Source organism: Palaemon carinicauda, chromosome 20 (assembly GCF_036898095.1).
Source record: "Palaemon carinicauda isolate YSFRI2023 chromosome 20, ASM3689809v2, whole genome shotgun sequence".
Taxonomy (NCBI): Eukaryota; Metazoa; Arthropoda; class Malacostraca; order Decapoda; family Palaemonidae; genus Palaemon; species Palaemon carinicauda.
The window spans coordinates 96,746,030-96,769,021 of NC_090744.1; the positions used below are offsets into that span (position 1 = coordinate 96,746,030).

General features: G+C 44.0%; 1 protein-coding gene across 1 annotated transcript in view; it reads left to right on the plus strand.

The window, feature by feature from the left end:
• The window catches only part of CAHbeta (carbonic anhydrase beta), a 92,760-nt gene that overhangs the window by 40,180 nt on the left and 29,588 nt on the right, over positions 1-22,992 (plus strand). The window contains exon 3 of the mRNA XM_068344098.1: positions 8,225-8,364. Coding sequence (XP_068200199.1) covers positions 8,225-8,364 — 140 coding nt within the window. The remainder of the gene's footprint in view (positions 1-8,224; positions 8,365-22,992) is intronic.

Below are 22,992 nucleotides of genomic sequence, written 5' to 3' on the forward strand. Positions count from 1 at the left end.
TACACCTGACAACACTTAAGATTACCAAACAATTCTTCTTCACCCAAGGGGTTAACTACTGCAATGTAATTGTTCAGTGGCTACTTTCCTCTTGGCAAGAGTAGAAGAGACTCGTTAGCTATGGTAAGCAGCTCTTCTAGGAGAAGGACACTCCAAAATCAAACCAGTGATCTCTAGTCTTGGGTAGTGCCTTAGTCTCTGTACCATGGTCTTCCACTGTCTTGGGTTAGAGTTCTCTTGCTTGAGGGTACACATGGGCACACTATTCTATCTTATTTCTCTTCTGCTTGTTTTGTTAAAGTTTTTATAGTTTATATAGTAAATATTTATTTTAATGTTGTTACTCTTCTTAAAATATTTAAATTTTCCTTTTTTCAATATTAAACTTACCCGATAATCATGTAGCTGTCAACTCCGTTGCCCGACAGAATTCTATGGAGGGATACGCCAGCTATCACAATACTAGAAGGGGGTGTACTGTATTTACCAGCGCCACCTGTGGCCAGGTACTCAAGTACTTCTTGTTGACACCTCCTCAATTATTCCTCTGTCGTGCTTCCGGCAAGACGTTCTGGGATACGCTTATGTTCTTGGAGTATTTTCACGACTTTGGTGAAGTATTTCTCTTTGATTTCGGCTGTCGCTTTACTGGAAACTTCTATATTAGCTTAGTTAGCTTTTGGAATTAATTTGATTAATTATGGTGACGAGAGAGTATGAACTCTCGTTCACCTTTCAATGGCCGACCCTTCCCTTAGACGGAAGTGTTGGTGTCTAAGAGAGTATAGACTCTTTTTCTTAATTTTGCTTAACAAAAGTTATAGATTTATTTTATATCTCTCCGCCTCTTATAGGCCTCTTCGATTAACTTCCTTTTATTATAAACTCATTAAAATTAATTTTTATATTTGTTTATATTCGACCTTCCTAATAGTAGGCGGTCTTTTACCGAAGTTAATAACTTTGAGCCCGTCATTTCGGTTTTACCTGTTAACTTATTATGCTATTTCCGCCACAGAGTTTGAAAGATTTTCTTTGACAGTCTCGTACTGTTTTCAAAGTTGAACTAACGTTTTGTTTTGTCTCTGCAGTTGTTGACGTTCAGAACGTTCAACTTGCACTCTATCGTTACGATAGAGAAAGAATGTTCACGGTTTCACGTTGCAGTAAGAGTAACCGTGTCTAGCGTTTTGTTCATTCTTTCTTAACTTAATGGTTTTGATCCTAATAAAGGAACTTTTCAGTTTTTTCCTTTAACAATAATATGTTTTAACGATATATATGATTGGGCTCTTCTCTCAGGTTCTAAGTCAAGAGAGAGAGAGAGAGAGAGAGAGATAGAGACGGAGGGAGAGAGAGGATAAACGTTTCATTCAAGCCTGCCAGGCGTACGAGTAACGTCGTTATCGTTTTTTTTTGCTCTTCTCCCTAGTCTCTTTAGGGGAAGAAACTAAACGTTTCTAGAGTGATCTAGTGTTTAGTCTCTTTCCAACCACTGAATTATCTTTCATTAGATTTTTCTGTTACATTGTAATTCTGTTTTCGCAATTACTAACTTTGAGAAAGGATAGAATTGCGTATTTCAGGTACAAACCACTTAAAGTTTCGAGTTCAGTGAAATAAGTGCAAACAGAAATCAAAGTGATAAGTGATTAGTGCGTGAGGGTACTTTTGTGCGCGCCAGTCGTCCTCCCAGTCCGGGACCTCTTGCAAGCTCCCAAGCCCAGGGGAGAAGCAATGTCGAAGGGCATAAGGGTTCAGCAGGCCTTGATCGGCGCACAAAAGTATTCTCGGTGGTTGTGGGCGTGTCTTACCGAGACCGTCACTCCCACCCGCAGACGATTGAGCCCTTATTTTGCTCGTCTGCAGAAGAGATAAGGGGAGAAAATAAAGGCAGAGTAACGCTGGTCTCAGGTCTCAAGACCTCTTAAACGTTAAGTCCAGACCTATGCCAGACGTACGAAGTTAAAGTTCACAACCCGAATGCAGTCATTGGGTTAGCTCTGACTCTCCTCAGTCATCAGTTGATTACACTCCGCCTAAGAGGAGTAAGGTTCTGCCACAACAGATCTCTGATGTTAAGGCTTTACCTCAGCAGAACTTAGTGTCTGCCGACCCCAAGTTAACTCTACTGCAGTCCATACAGTCACAACTTTCGGTCTTGATGCGTGAGTGTCGGGCTGAGAGTGTTGCGCCTCCGCCTCCGCCTACACTCCCCCCCCGCCTATGATCGCTCCGCCTGATCACAGTACCACCTGCCAGGCGTACGATGTTGTGAACTCTACTACAGTCCATGCAAGCACAGCTTTCGGACTTGATGCGTGAGTGTCGGGCTGAGAGTGTTGCTCCTCCGCCTCCGCCTACACTCCCTCCACCTACACTCGCTCCGCCTGATCACAGTACCATCTGCCAGGCGTACGATGTTGTGGACTCTACTACAGTCCATGCAAGCACAGCTTTCGGACTTGATGCGTGAGTGTCGGGCTGAGAGTGTTGCTCCTCCGCCTCCGCCTACACTCCCTCCACCTACACTCGCTCCGCCTGATCGCAGTACCACCTGCCAGCAGTTCCACCTGCCAGGCGTACGATGTTGAGCCACGTGCTGAGTTTGCTGTTCCCTGTGGTGTTCAGCCTCCGCCTTCCTTAAGGCAACCTTTACATTGGGATCAGGAGGATTATACCTCTCTTCCTCCGCCTCCACTTGCTGCTCCACCAGTGATGCAACACTCGGTTGAGGTACAACAACCTCTCCCGTCCATGAGTCAGTCTCCTCAGCTCTCGCTGCAGCGAGCTCAACCCTCCACAAGGCAAGCACCACAACACCTTAGCCTTGCGCCTCAGGAGCCTCAGCTTGCGAGACATTTACCTTGTTCTGCGCAGCCTCTTCCTCATCGCGCTCCGCTCACACCACAGGAACTGGAACTTGCTACTCCGCTTCCGCCAACCGCTCAGCAAGCGCAACCCTTGGGTTCAACCACTCATGCTAGGAGTCAGCCTCCTCCACCCATGCGCCTTCCTTCTGCTTGTCTTTTATTCAGCCTTTGCAGACTGAGCCTCAGGTGTTCCCTCATCGGAGTCTTGAAGAGGAAACCACAACTATTGTTGTTCCAGCTCGTTCTGACTCTGCTGTTCAGCATACCTTACCTCCATTTTCATACCATGGTTTAAACCCCATGCAAGCATGCATAAAGCACTCTAGCACTGGTCATGGAATTTCTGAGAAATGTTAAACGCCATACACACGCTCTGCTTTCCTTACAGCAGGCTCTGCTTACAGCAGGCTCTGCTTACTACATGCTCAGCATACAGCATGCTCTGCATTCAGCATGCTCTGCATACAACATGCTCTGCATACAGCATGCTCTGCATTCAGCATGCTCTGCATACAACATGCTCTACATACAGCATGCTCTGCATACAGCATACTCTGCATACATCATGCTCTGCATACCTTACCGCATGCTTCTCAACACATCTTGGGTTGTTGCCAACTCACTAGACTGTCAAGCAGTTTCATAACGTTGCCTTCTAGTCTGCTGCTTTTGCACCAGTGAACCCTCACTCAGAGAACTTAGCTTTTCTAGGATAAGGTCCCTGTAGATGAGAAAGTTCTTTTCTCCCTCCTTCTGATATTCCCTTGAGGACTCTGTCATTTGGAGGGAGCCTTTAGCTGCATAACCTCTTATGGACTTTTATTTAAGCATAACATGCTTACAGGGAAGGTAATGGTTCCACTTCAGCCGCTAATCCCGTCTGTTACCACACCTGCTCCCATAGACCTTGAGCTGTGTTGCATGACATGCAGTCCAAGCTTAGTCCTTGTTAGAGAATTTTTTGTTTACGGAGTCAATGTGTCACGGGGAAGACGTTCAACAACCAACAGAAGGGACTTGTTGTGACGCAGTGCGGCAACCTCAGCAACCCGTTAAGGAGTTGTCTGTACGACCCAGACAGTCTAGACAGATTCGGGTTGTCACTGTACTTCCTCGCTTGCCCATGATTGCCAGTTTACAGACTGTGCAGCAGTATCATGATCTTGTGTCCGGCTCCGTCAGACGACTGGCTTTTAAGAGCTCCCACAAGTCGTCGCTGTCTGGAGATTTTCAAATGGACTATGGATCTGACCAAGGAACTGGGCCTCCTGGTCAATTTTGAGGAGTCTCAGCTCGTTCCATCCCAGACCATTGTCTCCTTGGGTATGGATCTTCAGAGTCGAGCTTTTCGGACTTGTCCGTCGGCCCCAAGGATCTTCCAAGCCCTAGAATGCATCCAGAGCATGCTGAGAAGGAACCGATGCTTAGTCAGGCAGTGGATGAGTCTAACAGGGACACTTTCATCGCTGGCCCTGTTCATCGAGTTAGGGAGACTCCACCTCCGCCCCCTTCAGTATCATCTAGCTGCTCACTGGATAAAGGACATGACGCTAGAGACGGGTTCAGTTCCTGTTTCCGAAGAGATGAGGTCTACTCTAACGTGGTGGAAGAACAGCATTCTTCTCAAGGAAGGTCTACCATTGGCTGTTCAGACCCCCGACCACCGTCTCTTCTCGGACGCATCGGACACGGGCTGGGGTGCGACACTGGACGGACAGGAATGCTCGGGAACATGGAATCAGGAGCAAAGGACACTTCACATCTATTGCAAGGAGTTGTTGGCAGTTCATCTGGCCTTGATAAACTTCAAGTCCCTCCAGCTTAACAAGGTGGTGGAGGTGAACTCCGACTACACCACAGCCTTGGCTTACATCTCCAAGCAGGGAGGGACTCATTCGAGGAAGTTGTTCGAGATCGCAAGGGACCTCCTCATTTGGTCAAAAGATCGAAAGCTCACGCTGGTAACGAGGCTCATTCAGGGCGATATGAATGTCATGGCAGATCGCCTCAGCCGGAAGGGTCAGGTCTTCCCCACAGAGTGGACCCTTCACAAGAATGTTTGCAGCAGACTTTGGGCCCTGTGGGGTCAGCCAACCATAGATCTATTCGCTACCTCGATGACCAAGAGGCTCCTCTTGTTTTGTTCTCCGATTCCAGACCCAGCAGCAGTTCGCGTGGATGCCTTTCTGCTGGATTGGTCCCATCTCGACCTGTATGCATTCCCGCTGTTCAAGATTGTCAACAGGGTACTTCAGAAGTTCGCCTCTCACAAAGGGACACGGCTGACGTTGGTTGCTCCCCTCTGGCCCGCGAGAGAATGGTTCACCGAGGTACTGCAATGGCTGGTCGACGTTCCCAGGACTCTTCCTCCTAGAGTGGACCTTCTGCGTCAACCTCACGTAAAGAAGGTACACCCAAACCTCCACGCTCTTCGTCTGACTGCCTTCAGACTATCGAAAGACTCTCAAGAGCTAGAGGCTTTTCGAAGGAGGCAGCCAGAGCGATTGCCAGAGCAAGGACGACATCCACTCTCAGAGTCTATCAGTCTTAATGGGAAGTCTTCCGAAGCTGGTGCAAGGCCAATGCAGTTTCCTCAACCAGTACCACTGTAACCCAGATTGCTGACTTCCTGTTACATCTAAGGAACGTAAGATCCCTTTCAGCTCCTACGATCAAGGGTTACAGAAGTATGTTGGCAGCGGTTTTCCGCCACAGAGGCTTGGATCTTTCCTCCAACAAAGATCTACAGGACCTCCTTAGGTCTTTTGAGACCTCAAAGGAACGTCGGTTGTCCACTCCAGGCTGGAATCTAGACGTGGTCCTAAGGTTCCTAATGTCATCAGGATTTGAACCGCTCCAATCAGCCTCTTTTAAGGACCTCACATTAAAAACTCTTTTCCTCGTGTGCTTAGCAACAGGTAAAAGAGTAAGTGAGATCCACGCCTTCAGCAGGAACATAGGTTTCACATCTGAAACGGCTACATGTTCCTTGCAGCTCGGTTTTTTGGCTAAAAACGAGCTTCCTTCCCGTCCTTGGCCTAAGTCGTTCGAGATCCCAAGCCTGTCCAACATGGTGGGGAACGAACTGGAGAGAGTACTTTGCCCAGTTAGAGCTCTTAAGTACTATCTAAGAAGGTCAAAACCATTACGAGGACAATCAGAAGCCTTATGGTGTGCTATCAAGAAGCCTTCTCTACCAATGTCTAAGAACTCAGTTTCTTACTACATCAGGCTTCTGATTAGAGAAGCAAATTCTCATCTGAAGGAAGAAGACCTTGCTTTGCTGAAGGTAAGGACACATGAAGTGAGAGCTGTGGCTACTTCAGTGGCCTTCAAACAGAACCGTTCTCTGCAGAGTGTTATGGATGCAACCTATTGGAGAAGCAAGTCAGTGTTCGCATCATGCTATCTCAAAGATGTCCAGTCTCTTTACGAGTACTGCTACACCCTGGGTCCATTCGTAGCAACGAATGCAGTAGTAGGCGAGGGCTCAGCCACTACATTCCCATAATCCCATAACTTTTTAACCTTTCTCTTGAATACTTTTTATGGGTTGTACGGTCGGCTAAGAAGCCTTCCACATCCTTGTTGATTTGGCGGGTGGTCAATTCTTTCTTGAGAAGCGCCAAGGTTAAAGGTTGTGATGAGGTCCTTTAGTATGGGTTGCAGCCCTGTATACTTTAGCACCTTTGAGTTGATTCAGCCTCCCAAGAGGAACGCTGCGCTCAGTAAGGAAGACGATCTTATTAAAGGCAGAGTAACGGTTCAAGTCGACTTCCTTACCAGGTACTTATTATTTCATTGTTATTGTGGATAACTGATTATATGAAATACGGGATACTTAGCTATCCTTTAGTCTTGTACACTGGTTTTTCACCCACCCCCCTGGGTGTGAATCAGCTACATGATTATCGGGTAAGTTTAATATTGAAAAATGTTATTTTTATTAATAAAATAAATTTTTGAATATACTTACCCGATAATCATGATTTAATCGACCCTCCCTTCCTCCCCATAGAGAACCAGTGGACCGAGGAATAATTGAGGAGGTGTCAACAAGAAGTACTTGAGTACCTGGCCACAGGTGGCGCTGGTAAATACACCCCCTTCTAGTATTGTGATAGCTGGCGTATCCCTCCATAGAATTCTGTCGGGCAACGGAGTTGACAGCTACATGATTATCGGGTAAGTATATTCAAAAATTTATTTTATTAATAAAAATAACATGTTTCCTTTCCTTTCTGGGCTATTTTCCCTGTTGGAGCCCTTGGGCTTATAGTATCCTGCTTTTCCAACTTGGGTTGTAGCTTAGCAAGTAATAATAATAATAATATTAAAGCCAGAGTACCAGAAACTTTTCCTCAACACCAGTAGAGTGAAGTTATTCAAGCACGTGGTTTCCATCTAGGGGCTATTCTACACCCAGTAAGAATTCAGGTGGACCTTCTAGGGCACTAACTCACAAAGTTAATGGTATCTTTTCCACCCTATCCTCTAGGAAGAACTTGTCTGTGGCACAAGTTCTGAAGACAGGAAACCCCAGACAATCTTTGAGAATATATCCACAGGTCCTTGGATTCTTTTATCTTTGGATCGTTGTTAGTTACTTAGTAGATTGTATAAGCGAGCCTAGCTCTTTCAGGACAAGAAGCGCCTAATCTGAGATAGCAGTTGCAATGTAAGACTAGAATAACAGGTGAGAAGGTCTGGCTTTTTTCCTCATTCCTTCTTCTCCTCTTGTGGTTCAGCAATCAGGCAGCAATTTGCTGGGCCAGACACTAAAGGAGGTTATTCGGACAATCCTGCAATTTTTCTTTACTATAAAGCCAAGTTTTTATTGAAATACAATACTGTATTTCCCCCATCCTCCCAGACGAGTGGGAAGATTGATAGTAAACTCACCTGCGACATCTTCCCACTTGTGTAGCGTAGAGATTAGGCATCACTTTTACCCCTCCACAGGATGAAATTACATTGATATTTCTCAGGTTAGTACAGAAAACCAACCAGTTACACTGCCCACCTCAACTACCCCGTAAGTCCTAGGTTAAGGTCAAAGTGAGGGTTGCCCTGCCTAGTGAGTGGGTGGAATCTACCCTCCATCTACCCGACAGGCAACTGTGTTCATCTCATTAAAAGTTGAAACAGCTGTTCCAGCTTTGCTTTAGTCATACTGCTATTAAAGGACGAAGGTTTCCATAGATAGGAAAAATGTAAATACTTTTAAAATTTTTGATTTAACGTATGCTTGTGTATCCTATTTTTCCAGGTAATCTGCACCTTATATCACTAATTTGATGTATATACTCATCATAACAACCTAATAGGCTACCAATTAATTTCATTTTCAGTTAGAAATGCTGGTAACTTGGTCCCTCATGCCAACCTGAGCGGCCATGAAGAAATTACAACGGAACCAGCTGCACTTGAGCTTGGATGTGTCATAAATGGCATCAGACATGTAATCGTTTGTGGTCACTCAGATTGCAAGGTAATTATAGGGCTTTTGGTTTAGCTGTTTGTCATTTACGCTAATTAAGATATAAAACAAGGTTATTATATTAACACAGTATGTGAAGTATGGGTATTTGAAAAATGGAGGTTATAAAGAGCAGGAGATGATGGCATGAAATCAGCTAAGGTAATTAAACAAGCAAAAAATTTCTATGATGGTAAAGTACTTGAAACCTTTTTTCATGATATTTTGCGGATACTTTGTGTTGTATAGTATATATAAATTTCCTAATGAGATAAATAAGACTGGCTGCAAGCCCAAGGGGTCCAACAGGGAAAGCATCCAAGATTGGTAACATTAAGATAGATCAGTTGTTTTGTAAAATATAAAATGAGACTCATGTCAACCTGTTCAACAGAAAATCACTTGCGAAAACTTTGAACTAATGAAGTTCCACCGATTCAACTACCAAATTAGGAAGATTGTTCCACGATCTGGTCACAGCTTGAATAAAACTTTTGGAATACTGTGTAGTTTTGTTCTGTGATGAAGAATGCATAACTTAGAATTAACTGCATACCTTGTACTATGTACAGGATGGTACAGTCTACAAAGATCTGTGATTGTAGTGGATGGCCTGAATTATAAAAAATCTTATGCAACATGCATAGAGAACTAAATGAATGACAGTGCCAAAGATTAATATCCAGATCAGAAATGAGGAATTTAATAGACCACAAGTTTCAATCCAACAAATTAAGATGTGATTCAGCAACGGAAGACCAAACAGGAGAACAGTGTTCGAAATAAGGTAGAATGAAAGAATTAAGATATCTCTTCAGGGTAAACTGATCAGCGCAAATCTTAAAAGACCTTTTTTGCTATTGAAGAAAAAACAGACCGATTGTGTTTCGCAAAAGTAAATTTATAATTGAGAGTCACAACTAAAATTTTAAATGAGTTGTATATGGTTAAAGAGAAATTGTGAATGCAAATATCTGGATTTTTAGGAGCCACTGTCCTCGAGCTACTTACAATTGTATTTTGAGTTTTTAGGGTTCAACTTCATGCCCTATAGATTACACCATGCCCTAAATTTAGCTAGATCTCTATTAACCTGTTAAGCGTCCCCCCTGGACCAGGTTGCCGCTAACGTACCGTCACGCTTTTTTTGCCCTGAGCGGTCATTTCACTAATGATAATTTTTCAATATTAAACTTACCCGATAATCATGTAGCTGTCAACTCCGTTGCCCGACAGAATTCTATGGAGGGATACGCCAGCTATCACAATACTAGAAGGGGGTGTACTTACCAGCGCCACCTGTGGCCAGGTACTCAAGTACTTCTTGTTGACACCTCCTCAATTATTCCTCTGTCGTGCTTCCGGCAAGACGTTCTGGGATACGCTTATGTTCTTGGAGTATTTTCACGACTTTGGTGAAGTATTTCTCTTTGATTTCGGCTGTCGCTTTACTGGAAACTTCTATATTAGCTTAGTTAGCTTTTGGGATTAATTATGGTGACGAAGAGAGTATGAACTCTCTTTCACCTTTAAATGGCCGACCCTTCCCTTAGACGGAAGTGTTGGTGTCTAAGAGAGTATAGACTCTCTTTCTTAATTTTGCTTAACAAAAGTTATAGATTTATTTTATTTCTCTCCGCCTCTTATAGGCCTATTCGATTAACTTCCTTTTATTATAAACTTATTAAAATTAATTTTTATATTTGTTTATATTCGACCTTCCTAATAGTAGGCGGTCTTTTCTTGGTACCGAAGTTAATTAACATTGAGCCCGTCATTTTGGTTTTACCTGTTAACATATTATGCTATTTTAATGTCTTTGAAAGAATTTCTTTGATAGTCTCTTACTGTTTTCAAAGTTGAACTAACGTTTTGTTTTGTCTCTGCAGTTGTTGACGTTCAGAACGTTCAACTTGCGCTCTATCGTTACGATAGAGAAAGAATTTTCACGGTTTCACGTTGCAGTAAGAGTAACCGTGTCTAGCGTTTTGTTCATTCTTTCTTAACTTAATGGTTTTAATCCTAATAAAGGAACTTTTCATTTTGGGAAATATTTCAGTTTTTTCCTTTAACAATAATATGTTTTAACGATATATATGATTGGGCTCTTCTCTCAGGTTCTAAGTCAAGAGAGAGAGAGAGAGAGAGAGATAGAGACGGAGGGAGAAAGAGGAGGATAAACGTTTCATTCAAGCGAGTAACGTTGTTATCGTTTTTGCTCTTCTCCCTAGTCTCTTTAGGGGAAGAAGGTAAACGTTTCTAGAGTGATCTAGTGTTTAGTCTCTTTCCAGCCACTGAATTATTTATCTTTCATTAGATTTTTCTGTTACATTGTAATTCTGTTTTCGCAATTACTAACTTTTGAGAAAGGATAGAATTGCGTGTTTCAGGTACAAACCACTTAAAGTTTCGAGTTCAGTGAAATAAGTGCAAACAGAAAATCAAAGTGATAAGTGATTAGCGCAAAGTGTGTCAGTGTTGTGCGTGAGGGTACTTCTGTGCGCGCCAGTCGTCCTCCCAGTCCGGGACCTCTTGCAAGCTCCCAAGCCCAGGGGAGAAGCAATGTCGAAGGGCAGAAGGGTTCAGCAGGCCTTGATCGGCGCACAGAAGTATTCTCGGTGGTTGTGGGCGTGTCTTACCGAGACCGTCACTCCCACCCGCAGACGATTGAGCCCTTATTTTGCTCGTCTGCAGAAGAATTTAGGGGAGAAAACGCTGGTCTCAGGTCTCAAGACCTCTTAAACGTAAAGTCCAGACCTATGCCAGACGTACGAAGTTAGAGTTCAACAACCCGGATGCAGTCATTGGGTTAGCTCTGACTCTCCTCAGTCATCAGTTGAATGCACTCCGCCTAAGAGGAGTAAGGTTCTGCCACAACAGAGCTCGACTGTTAAGGCTTTACCTCAGCCTACTGTAGTTTCTGCCGACCCCAAGTGGACTCTACTACAGTCCATGCAAGCACAGCTTTCGGACTTGATGCGTGAGTGTCGGGCTGAGAGTGTTGCGCCTCCGCCTACACTCCCTCCGCCTGCGCTCGCTCCGCCTGATCGCAGTACCACCTGCCAGGCGTACGATGTTGAGCCACGTTCTGAGTTTGCTGTTCCCAGTGGTGTTCAGCCTCCGCCTTCCTTAAGGCAACCTTTACAATGGGATCAGGAGGATTATACCTCTCTTCCTCCGCCTCCACTTGCTGCTCCACCAGTGATGCAACACTCGGTTGAGGTACAACAACCTCTCCCGTCCATGAGTCAGTCTCCTCAGCTCTCGCTGCAGCGAGCTCAACCCTCCACAAGGCAAGCACCACAACACCTTAGCCTTGCGCCTCAGGAGCCTCAGCTTGCGAGACATTTACCTTGTTCTGCGCAGCCTCTACCTCATCGCGCTCCGCTCACACCACAGGAACTGGAACTTGCTACTCCGCTTCCGCCAACCGCTCAGCAAGCGCATCCCTTGGGTTCAACCACTCATGCTAGGAGTCAGCCTCCTCCACCCATGCGCCTTCCTTCTGCTTGTCTTTTATTCAGCCTTTGCAGACTGAGCCTCAGGTGTTCCCTCAACAGAGTCTTGAAGAGGAAACCACAACTATTGTTGTTCCAGCTCGTTCTGACTCTGCTGTTCAGCATACCTTACCTCCATTTTCAAACCTTATGATAATGGAGGTTATTTGTATTACTTATAAGAATATATTTGTATTCCTTGCAATATATTTTTAACAATATCGCAAAATATGGCAAAAATATGAATCATGAGTTATGAATGTAAGGTAAATATTATGTTGATATTAAAACCCCATGCAAGCATGCATAAAGCACTCTAGCACTGGTCATGGAATTTCTGAGAAATGTTAAACGCCATGCACACGCTCTGCTTACCTTACAGCATGCTCTACATACAGCATGCTCTGCTTACAGCATGCTCTGCTTACTACATGCTCTACATTCAGCATGCTCTGCATACAGCATGCTCTGCATACAACATGCTCTGCATACAGCATGCTCTGCATTCAGCATGCTCTGCATACAACATGCTCTGCATACAGCATGCTCTGCATTCAGCATGCTCTGCATACAACATGCTCTACATACAGCATGCTCTGCATACAGCATACTCTGCATACAACATGCTCTGCATACCTTACCGCATGCTTCTCAGTCACACATCTTTGGTTGTTGCCAACTCACTAGACTGTCAAGCAGTTTCATAACGTTGCCTTCTAGTCTGCTGCTTTTGCACCAGTGAACCCTCACTGAGAGAACTTAGCTTTTCTAGGATATGGTCCCTGTAGATGAGAAAGTTCTTTTCTCCCTCCTTCTGATATTCCCTTGAGGACTCTGTCATTTGGAGGGAGCCTTTAGCTGCATAGCCTCTTATGGACTTTTATTTAAGCATAACATGCTTCCAGGGAAGGTAATGGTTCCACTTCAGTCGCTAATCCCGTCTGTTACCACACCTGCTCCCATAGACCTTGAGCTGTGTTGCAAGACATGCAGTCCAAGCTTAGTCCTTGTTAGAGGATTTTTTGTTTACGGAGTCAATGTGTCACGGGGAAGACGTTCAACAACCAACAGAAGTGACTTGTTGTGACGCAGTGCGGCAACCTCAGCAACCCGATAAGGAGTTGTCTGTACGACCCAGACAGTCTAGACAGATTCGGGTTGTCACTGTACTTCCTCGCTTGCCCATGATTGACAGTTCACAGACTGTGCAGCAGTACCATGATCTTGTGTCCGGCTCCGTCAGACGACTGGCTTTTAAGAGCTCCCACAAGTCGTCGCTGTCTGGAGATTTTCAAATGGACTATGGATCTGACCAAGGAACTGGGCCTCCTGGTCAATTTTGAGGAGTCTCAGCTCGTCCCATCCCAGACCATTGTCTCCTTGGGTATGGATCTTCAGAGTCGAGCTTTTCGAACTTTTCCGTCGGCCCCAAGGATCTTCCAAGCCCTAGAATGCATCCAGAGCATGCTGAGAAGGAACCGATGCTCAGTCAGGTAATGGATGAGTCTAACAGGGACACTTTCATCGCTGGCCCTGTTCATCGTGTTAGGGAGACTCCACCTCCCCCCCCCTTCAGTATCATCTAGTTGCTCACTGGATAAAGGACATGACGCTAGAGACGGTCTCAGTTCCTGTTTCCGAAGAGAGGAGGTCTTCTCTCGCGTGGTGTAAGAACAGCTTTCTTCTCAAGGAAGTCTATTTGGCTGTTCAGAAACACGACCGCCGTCTCCTCTCGGACGCATCAGACACGGGCTGGGGTGCGACTTTGGACGGACAAGAATGCTCGGGAACATGGAATCAGGAGCAAAGGACACTTCACATCAATTGCAAGGAGTTGTTGGCGGTTATTCTGGCCTTGATAAACTTCAAGTCCCTCCAGCTTAACAAAGTGGTGGAGGTGGACTCTGACAACACCACAGCCCTGGCTTACATCTTCAAGCAGGGAGGGACTCTTTCGTGGAAGTTGTTCTAGATCGCACGGGACCTACTCATCTGGTCTAAAGATCGAAAGCTAACTGGTAACGAGGTTCATTCAGGGCGGTATGAATGTCATGGCAGATCACCTCAGACGGAAGGGTCAGGTCATCCCCACAGAGTGGACCCTTCTCAAGAATGTTTGCAGCAGACTTTGGGCCCTGTGGGGTCAGCCAACCATAGATCTGTTCACTACCTCGATAACCTAGAGACTCCTGTTGTATTGTTCTCCGATTCCAGACCCAGCAGCAGTTCACGTGGATGCTTTTCTGCTGGATTGGTTCCATCTCGACCTGTATGCATTCCCGCCGTTCAAGATTGTCAACAGGGTACTTCAGAAGTTCTCCTCTCACAAAGGGACACGGCTGACGTTGGTTGGCTCCGCTCTGGCCCGCGAGAGAATGGTTCTTAGAGGTACTGCAATGGCTGGTCGACATTCCCAGGACTCTTCCTCTAGGAGTGAACCTTCTAAGTCTACCTCACGTAAAGAAGGTACACCCAATCCTCCACGCTCTTCGTCTGACTGCCTTCAGACTTTCGAAAGACTCTCAAGAGCTAGGGGCTTTTCGAAGGAGGCAGCCAGAGCGATTGCCAAAGCAAGGAGAACATCCACTCTCAGAATCTATCAGTCTCAAGGGGAAGTCTTCCGTAGCTGGTACAAGACCAATGCAGTTTCCTCAACCAGTACCACTGTAACCCAGATTGCTGACTTCCTGTTATATCTAAGGAAAGTAAGATCCCTTTCAGCTCCTACGATCAAGGGTTACAGAAGTATGTTGGCAGCGGTTTTCCGCCACAGAGGCTTGGATCTTTCCACCAACAAAGATCTACAGGACCTCCCTAGGTCTTTTGAGACCTCAAAGGAACGTCGGTTGTCCACTCTAGGCTGGAATCTAGACGTGGTCCTAAGGTTCCTTATGTCATCAAGATTTGAACCTCTCCAATCAGCCTCTTTTTAGGACCTCACATTAAAAGTTCTTTTCCTCGTGTGCTTGACAACAGCTAAAAGAGTAAGTGAGATCCACGCCTTCAGCAGGATCATTGTTTTCACATCTGAAACGGCTACATGTTCCTTGCAGCTCGGTTTTTGCTAAACGAGCTTCCTTCACGTCCTTGGCCTAAGTCGTTCGAGATCCCAAGCCTGTCCAACTTGGTGGGGAATGATCTGAAGAGAGTACTTTGCCCAGTTAGAGCTCTTAGGTACTATCTAAAAAGGTCTTAACCTTTACAAGGACAATCAGAAGCCTTATAGTGTGCTATCAAGAAACCTTCTTTTCCAAGTTCTAAGAACTCAGTTTCTTACTATTCAGGCTTCTGATTTGAGAAACACATTCTCATCTGAAGGAAGAAGACCTTGCTTTGCTGAAGGTAAGGACACATGAAGTGGGAGCTGTGGCTACTTCAGTGGCCTTCAAACAGAGCCATTCTCTGCAGAGTGTTATGGATGCAACCTATTGGAGAAGCAAGTCAGTGTTCGCATCATTCTATCTCAAAGATGTCCAGTCTCTTTACGAGTACTGCTACACCCTGGGACCATTCGTAGCAACGAATGCAGTAGTAGGCGAGGGCTCAGCCACTACATTCCCATAATCCCATAACCTTTTAACCTTTCTCTTGAATACTTTTTATGGGTTGTACGGTCGGCTAAGAAGCCTTCCACATCCTTGTTGATTTGGCGGGTGGTCAATTCTTTCTTGAGAAGCGCCGAGGTTAAAGGTTGTGATGAGGTCCTTTAGTATGGGTTGCAGCCCTGTATACTTTAGCACCTTTGAGTTGATTCAGCCTCCCAAGAGGAACGCTGCGCTCAGTAAGGAAGACGATCTTATTAAAGGCAGAGTAACGGTTCAAGTCGACTTCCTTACCAGGTACTTATTATTTCATTGTTATTGTGGATAACTGATTATATGAAATACGGGATACTTAGCTATCCTTTAATCTTGTACACTGGTTTTCACCCACCCCCCTGGGTGTGAATCAGCTACATGATTATCGGGTAAGTTTAATATTGAAAAATGTTATTTTTATTAGTAAAATAAATTTTTGAATATACTTACCCGATAATCATGATTTAATCGACCCTCCCTTCCTCCCCATAGAGAACCAGTGGACCGAGGAATAATTGAGGAGGTGTCAACAAGAAGTACTTGAGTACCTGGCCACAGGTGGCGCTGGTAAGTACACCCCCTTCTAGTATTGTGATAGCTGGCGTATCCCTCCATAGAATTCTGTCGGGCAACGGAGTTGACAGCTACATGATTATCGGGTAAGTATATTCAAAAATTTATTTTACTAATAAAAATAACATTTTTCAAAGTTAATATCTTTTCTTTATGCTTATAATTCGTATTTATAGTTAAAAGTGGGGATATTAATTAAATGGAGTAAAAAAACCAAATAAATACTTCTATAATTTAATTTCAAAAGGCTACATAATACTGAATATTCTAATGAGTTCTTTTTATCTTCAATCGTAAATCAGCAACAAAAGCATAGGGACAACTCTCTCTCTCTCTCTCTCTCTCTCTCTCTCTCTCTCTCTCTCCATATCGTTTCCTGTATAGTTTTCAAATACAGTATGTTCGTCATACATTGGTACATTATTTATCCATTTTATTCTCTCTCTTTCTCTCTCTCTCTCTCTCTCTCTCTCTCTCTCTCTCTCTCTCTCTCTCTCTCTCTCTCTCTCTTGGCATTTCCTTTCCTATATAGTTTTGTGAAATCTCGTTGTCCAGTCATTCGGCAATGAGAAGTCATTTTTGATCTCGGCATCGAAAGAAAACTTTGTTTCTTATAAATCCTCATCACTGGAGGATTCAGAACTAGTGCTCTCATTATCAAACAGGTTGTTATTATCAAATTCCTCAACAAGAATATCATTTATTTCATCTAAAGAAATAACGTTCCTCTTTAGACTGCTCATTGCAAAAGGAACATCAAACAACCTTTTCCGCATGAACGCCCAAAGCGCACTGAGAGGAAACCAGTTACCAGTTTTCTAACATCAAGCTACCTTCAGAAAAATAGTTGCCAGACATCATATAAGTTTCTATTTATAGCCCTCATATGCTGAGAGTGTTGCCAAGTGGTGATCCTATACTTACTATACGAGTAAACGTATTATCACGAGACTGACGGCTTGAAAAAGGCATTTAAAGTCATGAACAGAATATGCAGTTGAAGGCAGTACCGAGTAGATCGTGGTGAACGGTTTATCACGTGGGTGACGCTTAACAGGTTAAGGGATTCAGCAAGCATAGGTCTACATTCAGGGAATGGAATTGATGCAAAAGGAGTAGCATCATCTGCATATGCAGCAAGCTTGATTTATAGGCTAGATCACATATTTTTCATATATAATTTGAAAAGTAATGGGCTGAGACCACTATCCTGAGGGATGCCAGATATTACAGTCCTCTAGTTACTATTATGTTCATCAACAACTACTCTTTGCATGCTCTCTCTTACTTGAAAATTTACTAATGTTAGAGAAAAGACCAACATATTCCCATCTATTAAGTTAGAAAACAAGGGCCTCATGATTAACACGGTTAAAGACAACACGAAAATGAAGGCCAGTCATATGAACTTCCTGACGACAATCAAGGGATTTCTGTTCAGCAGTAGAAATTGTAAGAAAGGCACCGGATGCTCCAAGGCCTTTGCTAAAGCTAAACTAAATTATGGAACAGATGATTATCTATTTAGACATTATGCCAAAAGATGTTAAAAACTTAAATAACATGGATGGGAGTTATGGAAATTGGGCAGTACTGGAATCAGCAGGGCTAGAGCTACCACAAACTCATTTACCCATTGGAGTAACATTACCAGTTTTCCAACTAGTGCAGAAAGAACCTCGTCTTGCTAACTTGGAAAAAATAACAGACAACTTGGGAGCCACAAAATCAACTGTTTTTATAAAAATAAACAAAGGAAAAATATAATTTGAGTCTACACCTCCATAACATCAAGGTCTAATAGGAGTGTTTTAATTTCATAGAAAGGAAAAGCTAAATTAGTTAATGTAACATCAGAAAAACATGAATCAGGAAGGTAGAGTTTCACATACTCTGCTTACTGTGAAACACATCAGCCTTCAGACAGTGAGTGACAGAGTCATCTGGTTTATGTAAAGGTGGAACTATTAAGTTTACAGTAAAGAGTGCAGATTTGAGGGTAACCCACTATTTTTTAACATGGTTTGTACCGGGAAGGGTTTTTTGTATGGTTAAATCCTTTTCAGTTGAAGCATAAACTCCCTAAGCAACAGCTCTTAGCTGAGTATAGTTATTTCAAGTCAAATTTGATGTTACTTTTCTAAAGATAATAAGCCTCCTGTTACTCCATATAAGCATGTTCTAATCATCATTGAACTAGGGTTTGTCCTTCACTCAGTATTTTAACACATGTGAAGTGTTACTCTTATCAATTATGTTGTCTGGATTTTCATTCAAAAGGGACACTCAAGGTTAAACCTCCTTTGAAATTTATGAAACTAGCCCTTCCATGCATTGAATTCAGTTAGTTTTGGAGGGAATGTCGTAGATTGTCTTGCTCTGGGTCATTGTCACTGCCATAAGTAAATTTGCCGTAGAGCTGCTTGGCCCTCTTGCTTATGGTGTTGGTATCCAGTACAATGTTCTTCCTGCAGTGACTTATCCAATAAGCTAATGTATTATTCATTCTTACGATAGCTTTATTGTGGGTTGTTAACATCCCTTTTGCTTTCTTGTTAAAAGTGACATTGCCATTGTTCTTATTAGTATAGTGAACGGTAGATTCATTGATGCTGTACTGGGGATCTATGTCTGCTTAGCTATTCCCATCTTCAAGCTTGTTGAGTTTTATAGTCTTTGCTATAGTGAGTAGTAAGCATCTTCCTGTGGCACTTGGGTTCACTGCCAAAAGCTTTAGAAGATGCAAGATGTTTGGCTGGCATAGTAGTCCTTGAAAGCAAATCATAATTTTACACAAAAATGCAAAAAAAAAAAACACCACACAACTTGGATAAAGATACAGAGCAGGGATTGGTATGTACAGTACTTTGCATGTGTAAAAGCAAACTGGATAATGTGGTGTACTGTTAATGCTGCAGTTAGCTTGAGAGTGACCATGTGATAGTATACCTAATCAACTGCCAGGATATTGAACAGTGTGTTTTGATTGGTCGTGTTTCCTCTACTTACCAATATTGTGCCATATACGAAATCATACTTGTTCCGTAACCGAAATACAAACCACGCTATTTACATTGGGTTTACCTTTTAGCGCAGCTGAAATGGCGAGCCATCAGAATTTAACGAGGGTGTATTACCCCCGCGCTAGTTAGCGGGGGGTAGGGGAGTGGTAGCTAGCTACCCCTCCCCCCCCTCACACACAGGTGAATGCTCACTTTCACTTTTGGCTCGGACTGGGACAGACGTCTCTGTCTTGGTCCTCTCTTGGCAGCCATTGTTTGTTTTGTCTTTACTTAATCGCTTACTTTTCTTTTACTTAATATATATGTAAACATGTTTTCATGTTTGTGTATATATTTGAGTATAGAAATCAGTAAGTTTCCTTTTCAGAGTTGTGTGTGTAGTGTACGATATCTCCGTGGAGTCCTCGGCAGTTAGGCCACCACGGCATAATTTTATGGGTTGCGATCGAGTTTGACTTCGGTCTTTCTCTCTCTCTCTCTCTCTTGAGGTCGTTCACCCTTTTTACTACGTTTTACTACGCCCCTCGTAGCTTCCTTTCCATGTGGGGGGGTTGCTACGCCGTACGTTTTGTCTCAATTAGTTTATGAATCTAATTGTACAGTAGTTGTTAATTTTTCAGCTTGTAGAACGATTCCTTTCGGGGTTTTCGTTCCTTCTTTAGTGTTCATTCATTTTTTAATTACATAATTACATAGTTTCATAATTATAATCGTTATAATTCTGTTTTTTGCGCGCCTTCTGTTAGCGCGATGCGCGCTAACCATCGCTAATCTCTCTCGCGTTGGCAACCGCCTACGCACCCGCGCGATTCTTCATCTGCTCGCTAGCGTTTTGTTAACGCACCACCGCTTGCCGACGCGCCGTCGCTTGCCGACGCGCCGTCGCTTGCCGACGCGCCGTCGCTTGCCGACGCGCCGTCGCTTGCCGACGCGCCGTCGCTTGCCGACGCGCCGTCGCTTGCCGACGCGCCGTCGCTTGCCGACGCGCCGTCGCTTGCCGACGCGCCGTCGCTTGCCGACGCGCCGTCGCTTGCCGACGCGCCGTCGCTTGCCGACGCGCCGTCGCTTGCCGACGCGCCGTCGCTTGCCGACGCGCCGTCGCTTGCCGACGCGCCGTCGCTTGCCGACGCGCCGTCGCTTGCCGACGCGCCGTCGCTTGCCGACGCGCCGTCGCTTGCCGACGCGCCGTCGCTTGCCGACGCGCCGTCGCTTGCCGACGCGCCGTCGCTTGCCGACGCGCCGTCGCTTGCCGACGCGCCGTCGCTTGCCGACGCGCCGTCGCTTGCCGACGCGCCGTCGCTTGCCGACGCGCCGTCGCTTGCCGACGCGCCGTCGCTTGCCGACGCGCCGTCGCTTGCCGACGCGCCGTCGCTTGCCGACGCGCCGTCGCTTGCCGACGCGCCGTCGCTTGCCGACGCGCCGTCGCTTGCCGACGCGCCGTCTCTTGCCGACGCGCCATTGCCCACCTGCGCGTCAGCGCTCACCACCGATCGCCTGTTGATCCACATCGCCAGCGGTCTTCCTCACCCACGCGGCAGCGTGTTTCCTCGCCATCGCGCCAGCGCTTGCGTTCGCCGCCTCAGACACGCGCTCATTCACCTGCCCACCCTCGCGCCTGCGCGCCCGCTCGCCTGCGCGCCCGCTCGCCTGCGCGCCCGCTCGCCTGCGCGCCCGCTCGCCTGCGCGCCCGCGCGCCCGCGCGACCGCGCGACCCTTCGCCTGCGCGTCCGCACATTTATTTTTATTTATTTATTCTTTATTGACAAAACTTTATATACATTGTAGTACAATAATTATATTTAGTTTACAGAAAACAGTGGGTTTTATTCTGTAACAATTATACATTTTCCCCATTACATTATAAAATATTTTGTCCAGAAAAATCATATTTTCTTCCATAAAGAAATATAAGGCTATAAATCAACCATCACAACAAACCCCTCATACATCAACACCAAAACAAAACAAATATTTAATTATAAATCTTTAACACTTCAAATATATACTGGCACAGGTCAATTACGTGGTTTTCTTCTCCAAACAGTACGTCTATGTTCGTATAATTAAGATTACTAAATTTCTGCCTCTTCGGTCGTGACATTGTACATTCAATTAGGACATGCACTTCATTCTGTACTGTCTGTGAATCACAATTACACACTCGCAACTCCCTTGGAGTTCTACTCCACCTTCCCGTCTCTATTCTTAGGTCGTGGGACATTAAATGTAATCTAGTAAAGGCAATTCGTATATAGTCTGGTACATAAACATTTTCACTGTACACTCTATGCCTTTGCAAGGATCTATTTAAAATTTCTCTGTACGTATAATATTTTGTTGCTGTTTCAGATTTATTCCGGATTTCATTTTTCATTTGGTCAAGGCTTGACCTGATGATGTTATCAACTAGACAAGAATTCAAAAATCTGTAACCGGGTGTATTTTCAGTTCTGCAAATTTCATAAATATAGTGGAACGGTTCTTCCATATCAATGTTCGCCATTTTTTTTTCTAAAAAACGTTTCCTTCTTACTTGAACTTCACGATTAAAAGACTCAAGGCCACTCTCCACTAAGCACAATGTCATAGGCGTATTATTTCTGACCCCCAATAAGCATCTAACAGCCTGATTGTATATCCTCTCCATACATATTACGTTGTTTGTAAGCCAACTCTCTGCACTATAAAGTAGTGAGGCTCCTAACGCTGCTATGAACACTTTGACTTTATATGCATATGGCATAGTTGTATTGTTATAACAAAATATTGAGAACTTGTTAATGGTCTTTGCATTTTCAATTTCATGTTGTTTGAGCACTGATTGCATTTTGCCATCACCCGTAAACCATGCACCAAGATACAAATATTTTTCACAATGGTCTATCTTAACATTATTTATGACTAGAGACTCTTTATCTCTTGCATTTCCATTCACTACAAAAAACTTGGTCTTTTTTTCGTTAACAATCATCCCATATAAGTTACAGTAATCCAACATAATCCCAATTTTCTCAAAACACTTTTCTCTTGATGTACTTAAAATAACTGTGTCGTCCATCAATAATAGCACATGCATTGTCCCTAAAAACCCATCTCTGCCAATTCCCTCTTTTATCATTTTAACCATTTTGTCTAGGTAGATAGTAAATAATAAACAGCTTGTTGGAGCACCCTGACGTATTCCAACAGTAGATATAATCACAGCTGATTTCAAGACACTTTTAGTACAAGCATAGATCTTATGAATGGCCATTAACATAGTCTTACCACAACCTTTCTCTTTTAGGCACTCAATTAACTTATCTCTTGGAACACGGTCGTATGCTTTACTAAAATCTACAAATACAACATACAGCTTCTTTTTCTTAAAAATTGCGTAGTCCATCATAAGCCTCAAAGATAATATTTGTTCGATACACCCTCTACCCTTTTGGGCTCCAGCCTGACATTTATCTATACCAGCCCACAGATTTAAACGTCTCACCAACAGTGCATCATAAAATTTTGCGAAAGTGTTCATTATACTTATGCCCCTGTAATTACCACAGTCCATTCTATTACCTGATTTGAAGAGTGTAACTAACCTGTCATGACACCAAGCAAAAGGGTAAATAAAATTACAAAATAAAAAGTTACAAATGGTAAGGAAAAAGCTCAGCCAAGTCATTGGCAAAAGCGACAGTATACCAGGGCACACACCAACATAGCTTTTCCCCTTATTCATTTTTTTCACTGTCATATCTATCTCTTGATAAGTGAATGGGTCGTCTAATATAGGAATGTTAGGTGACGAAGATATATCGAGTGGTTGGATATTGTTTGCAAGATTAGGATCAGGATTAAAGAGCCTTTCGAAATGTAATTTGAAATGAACGTCATCCGGTTGAGTACTGTCATCATTATTCATTACATTCCCTTTCCAGTTAATTGACTTCCAAATAATTTTTGGATCATCCTTTTCAAATATCC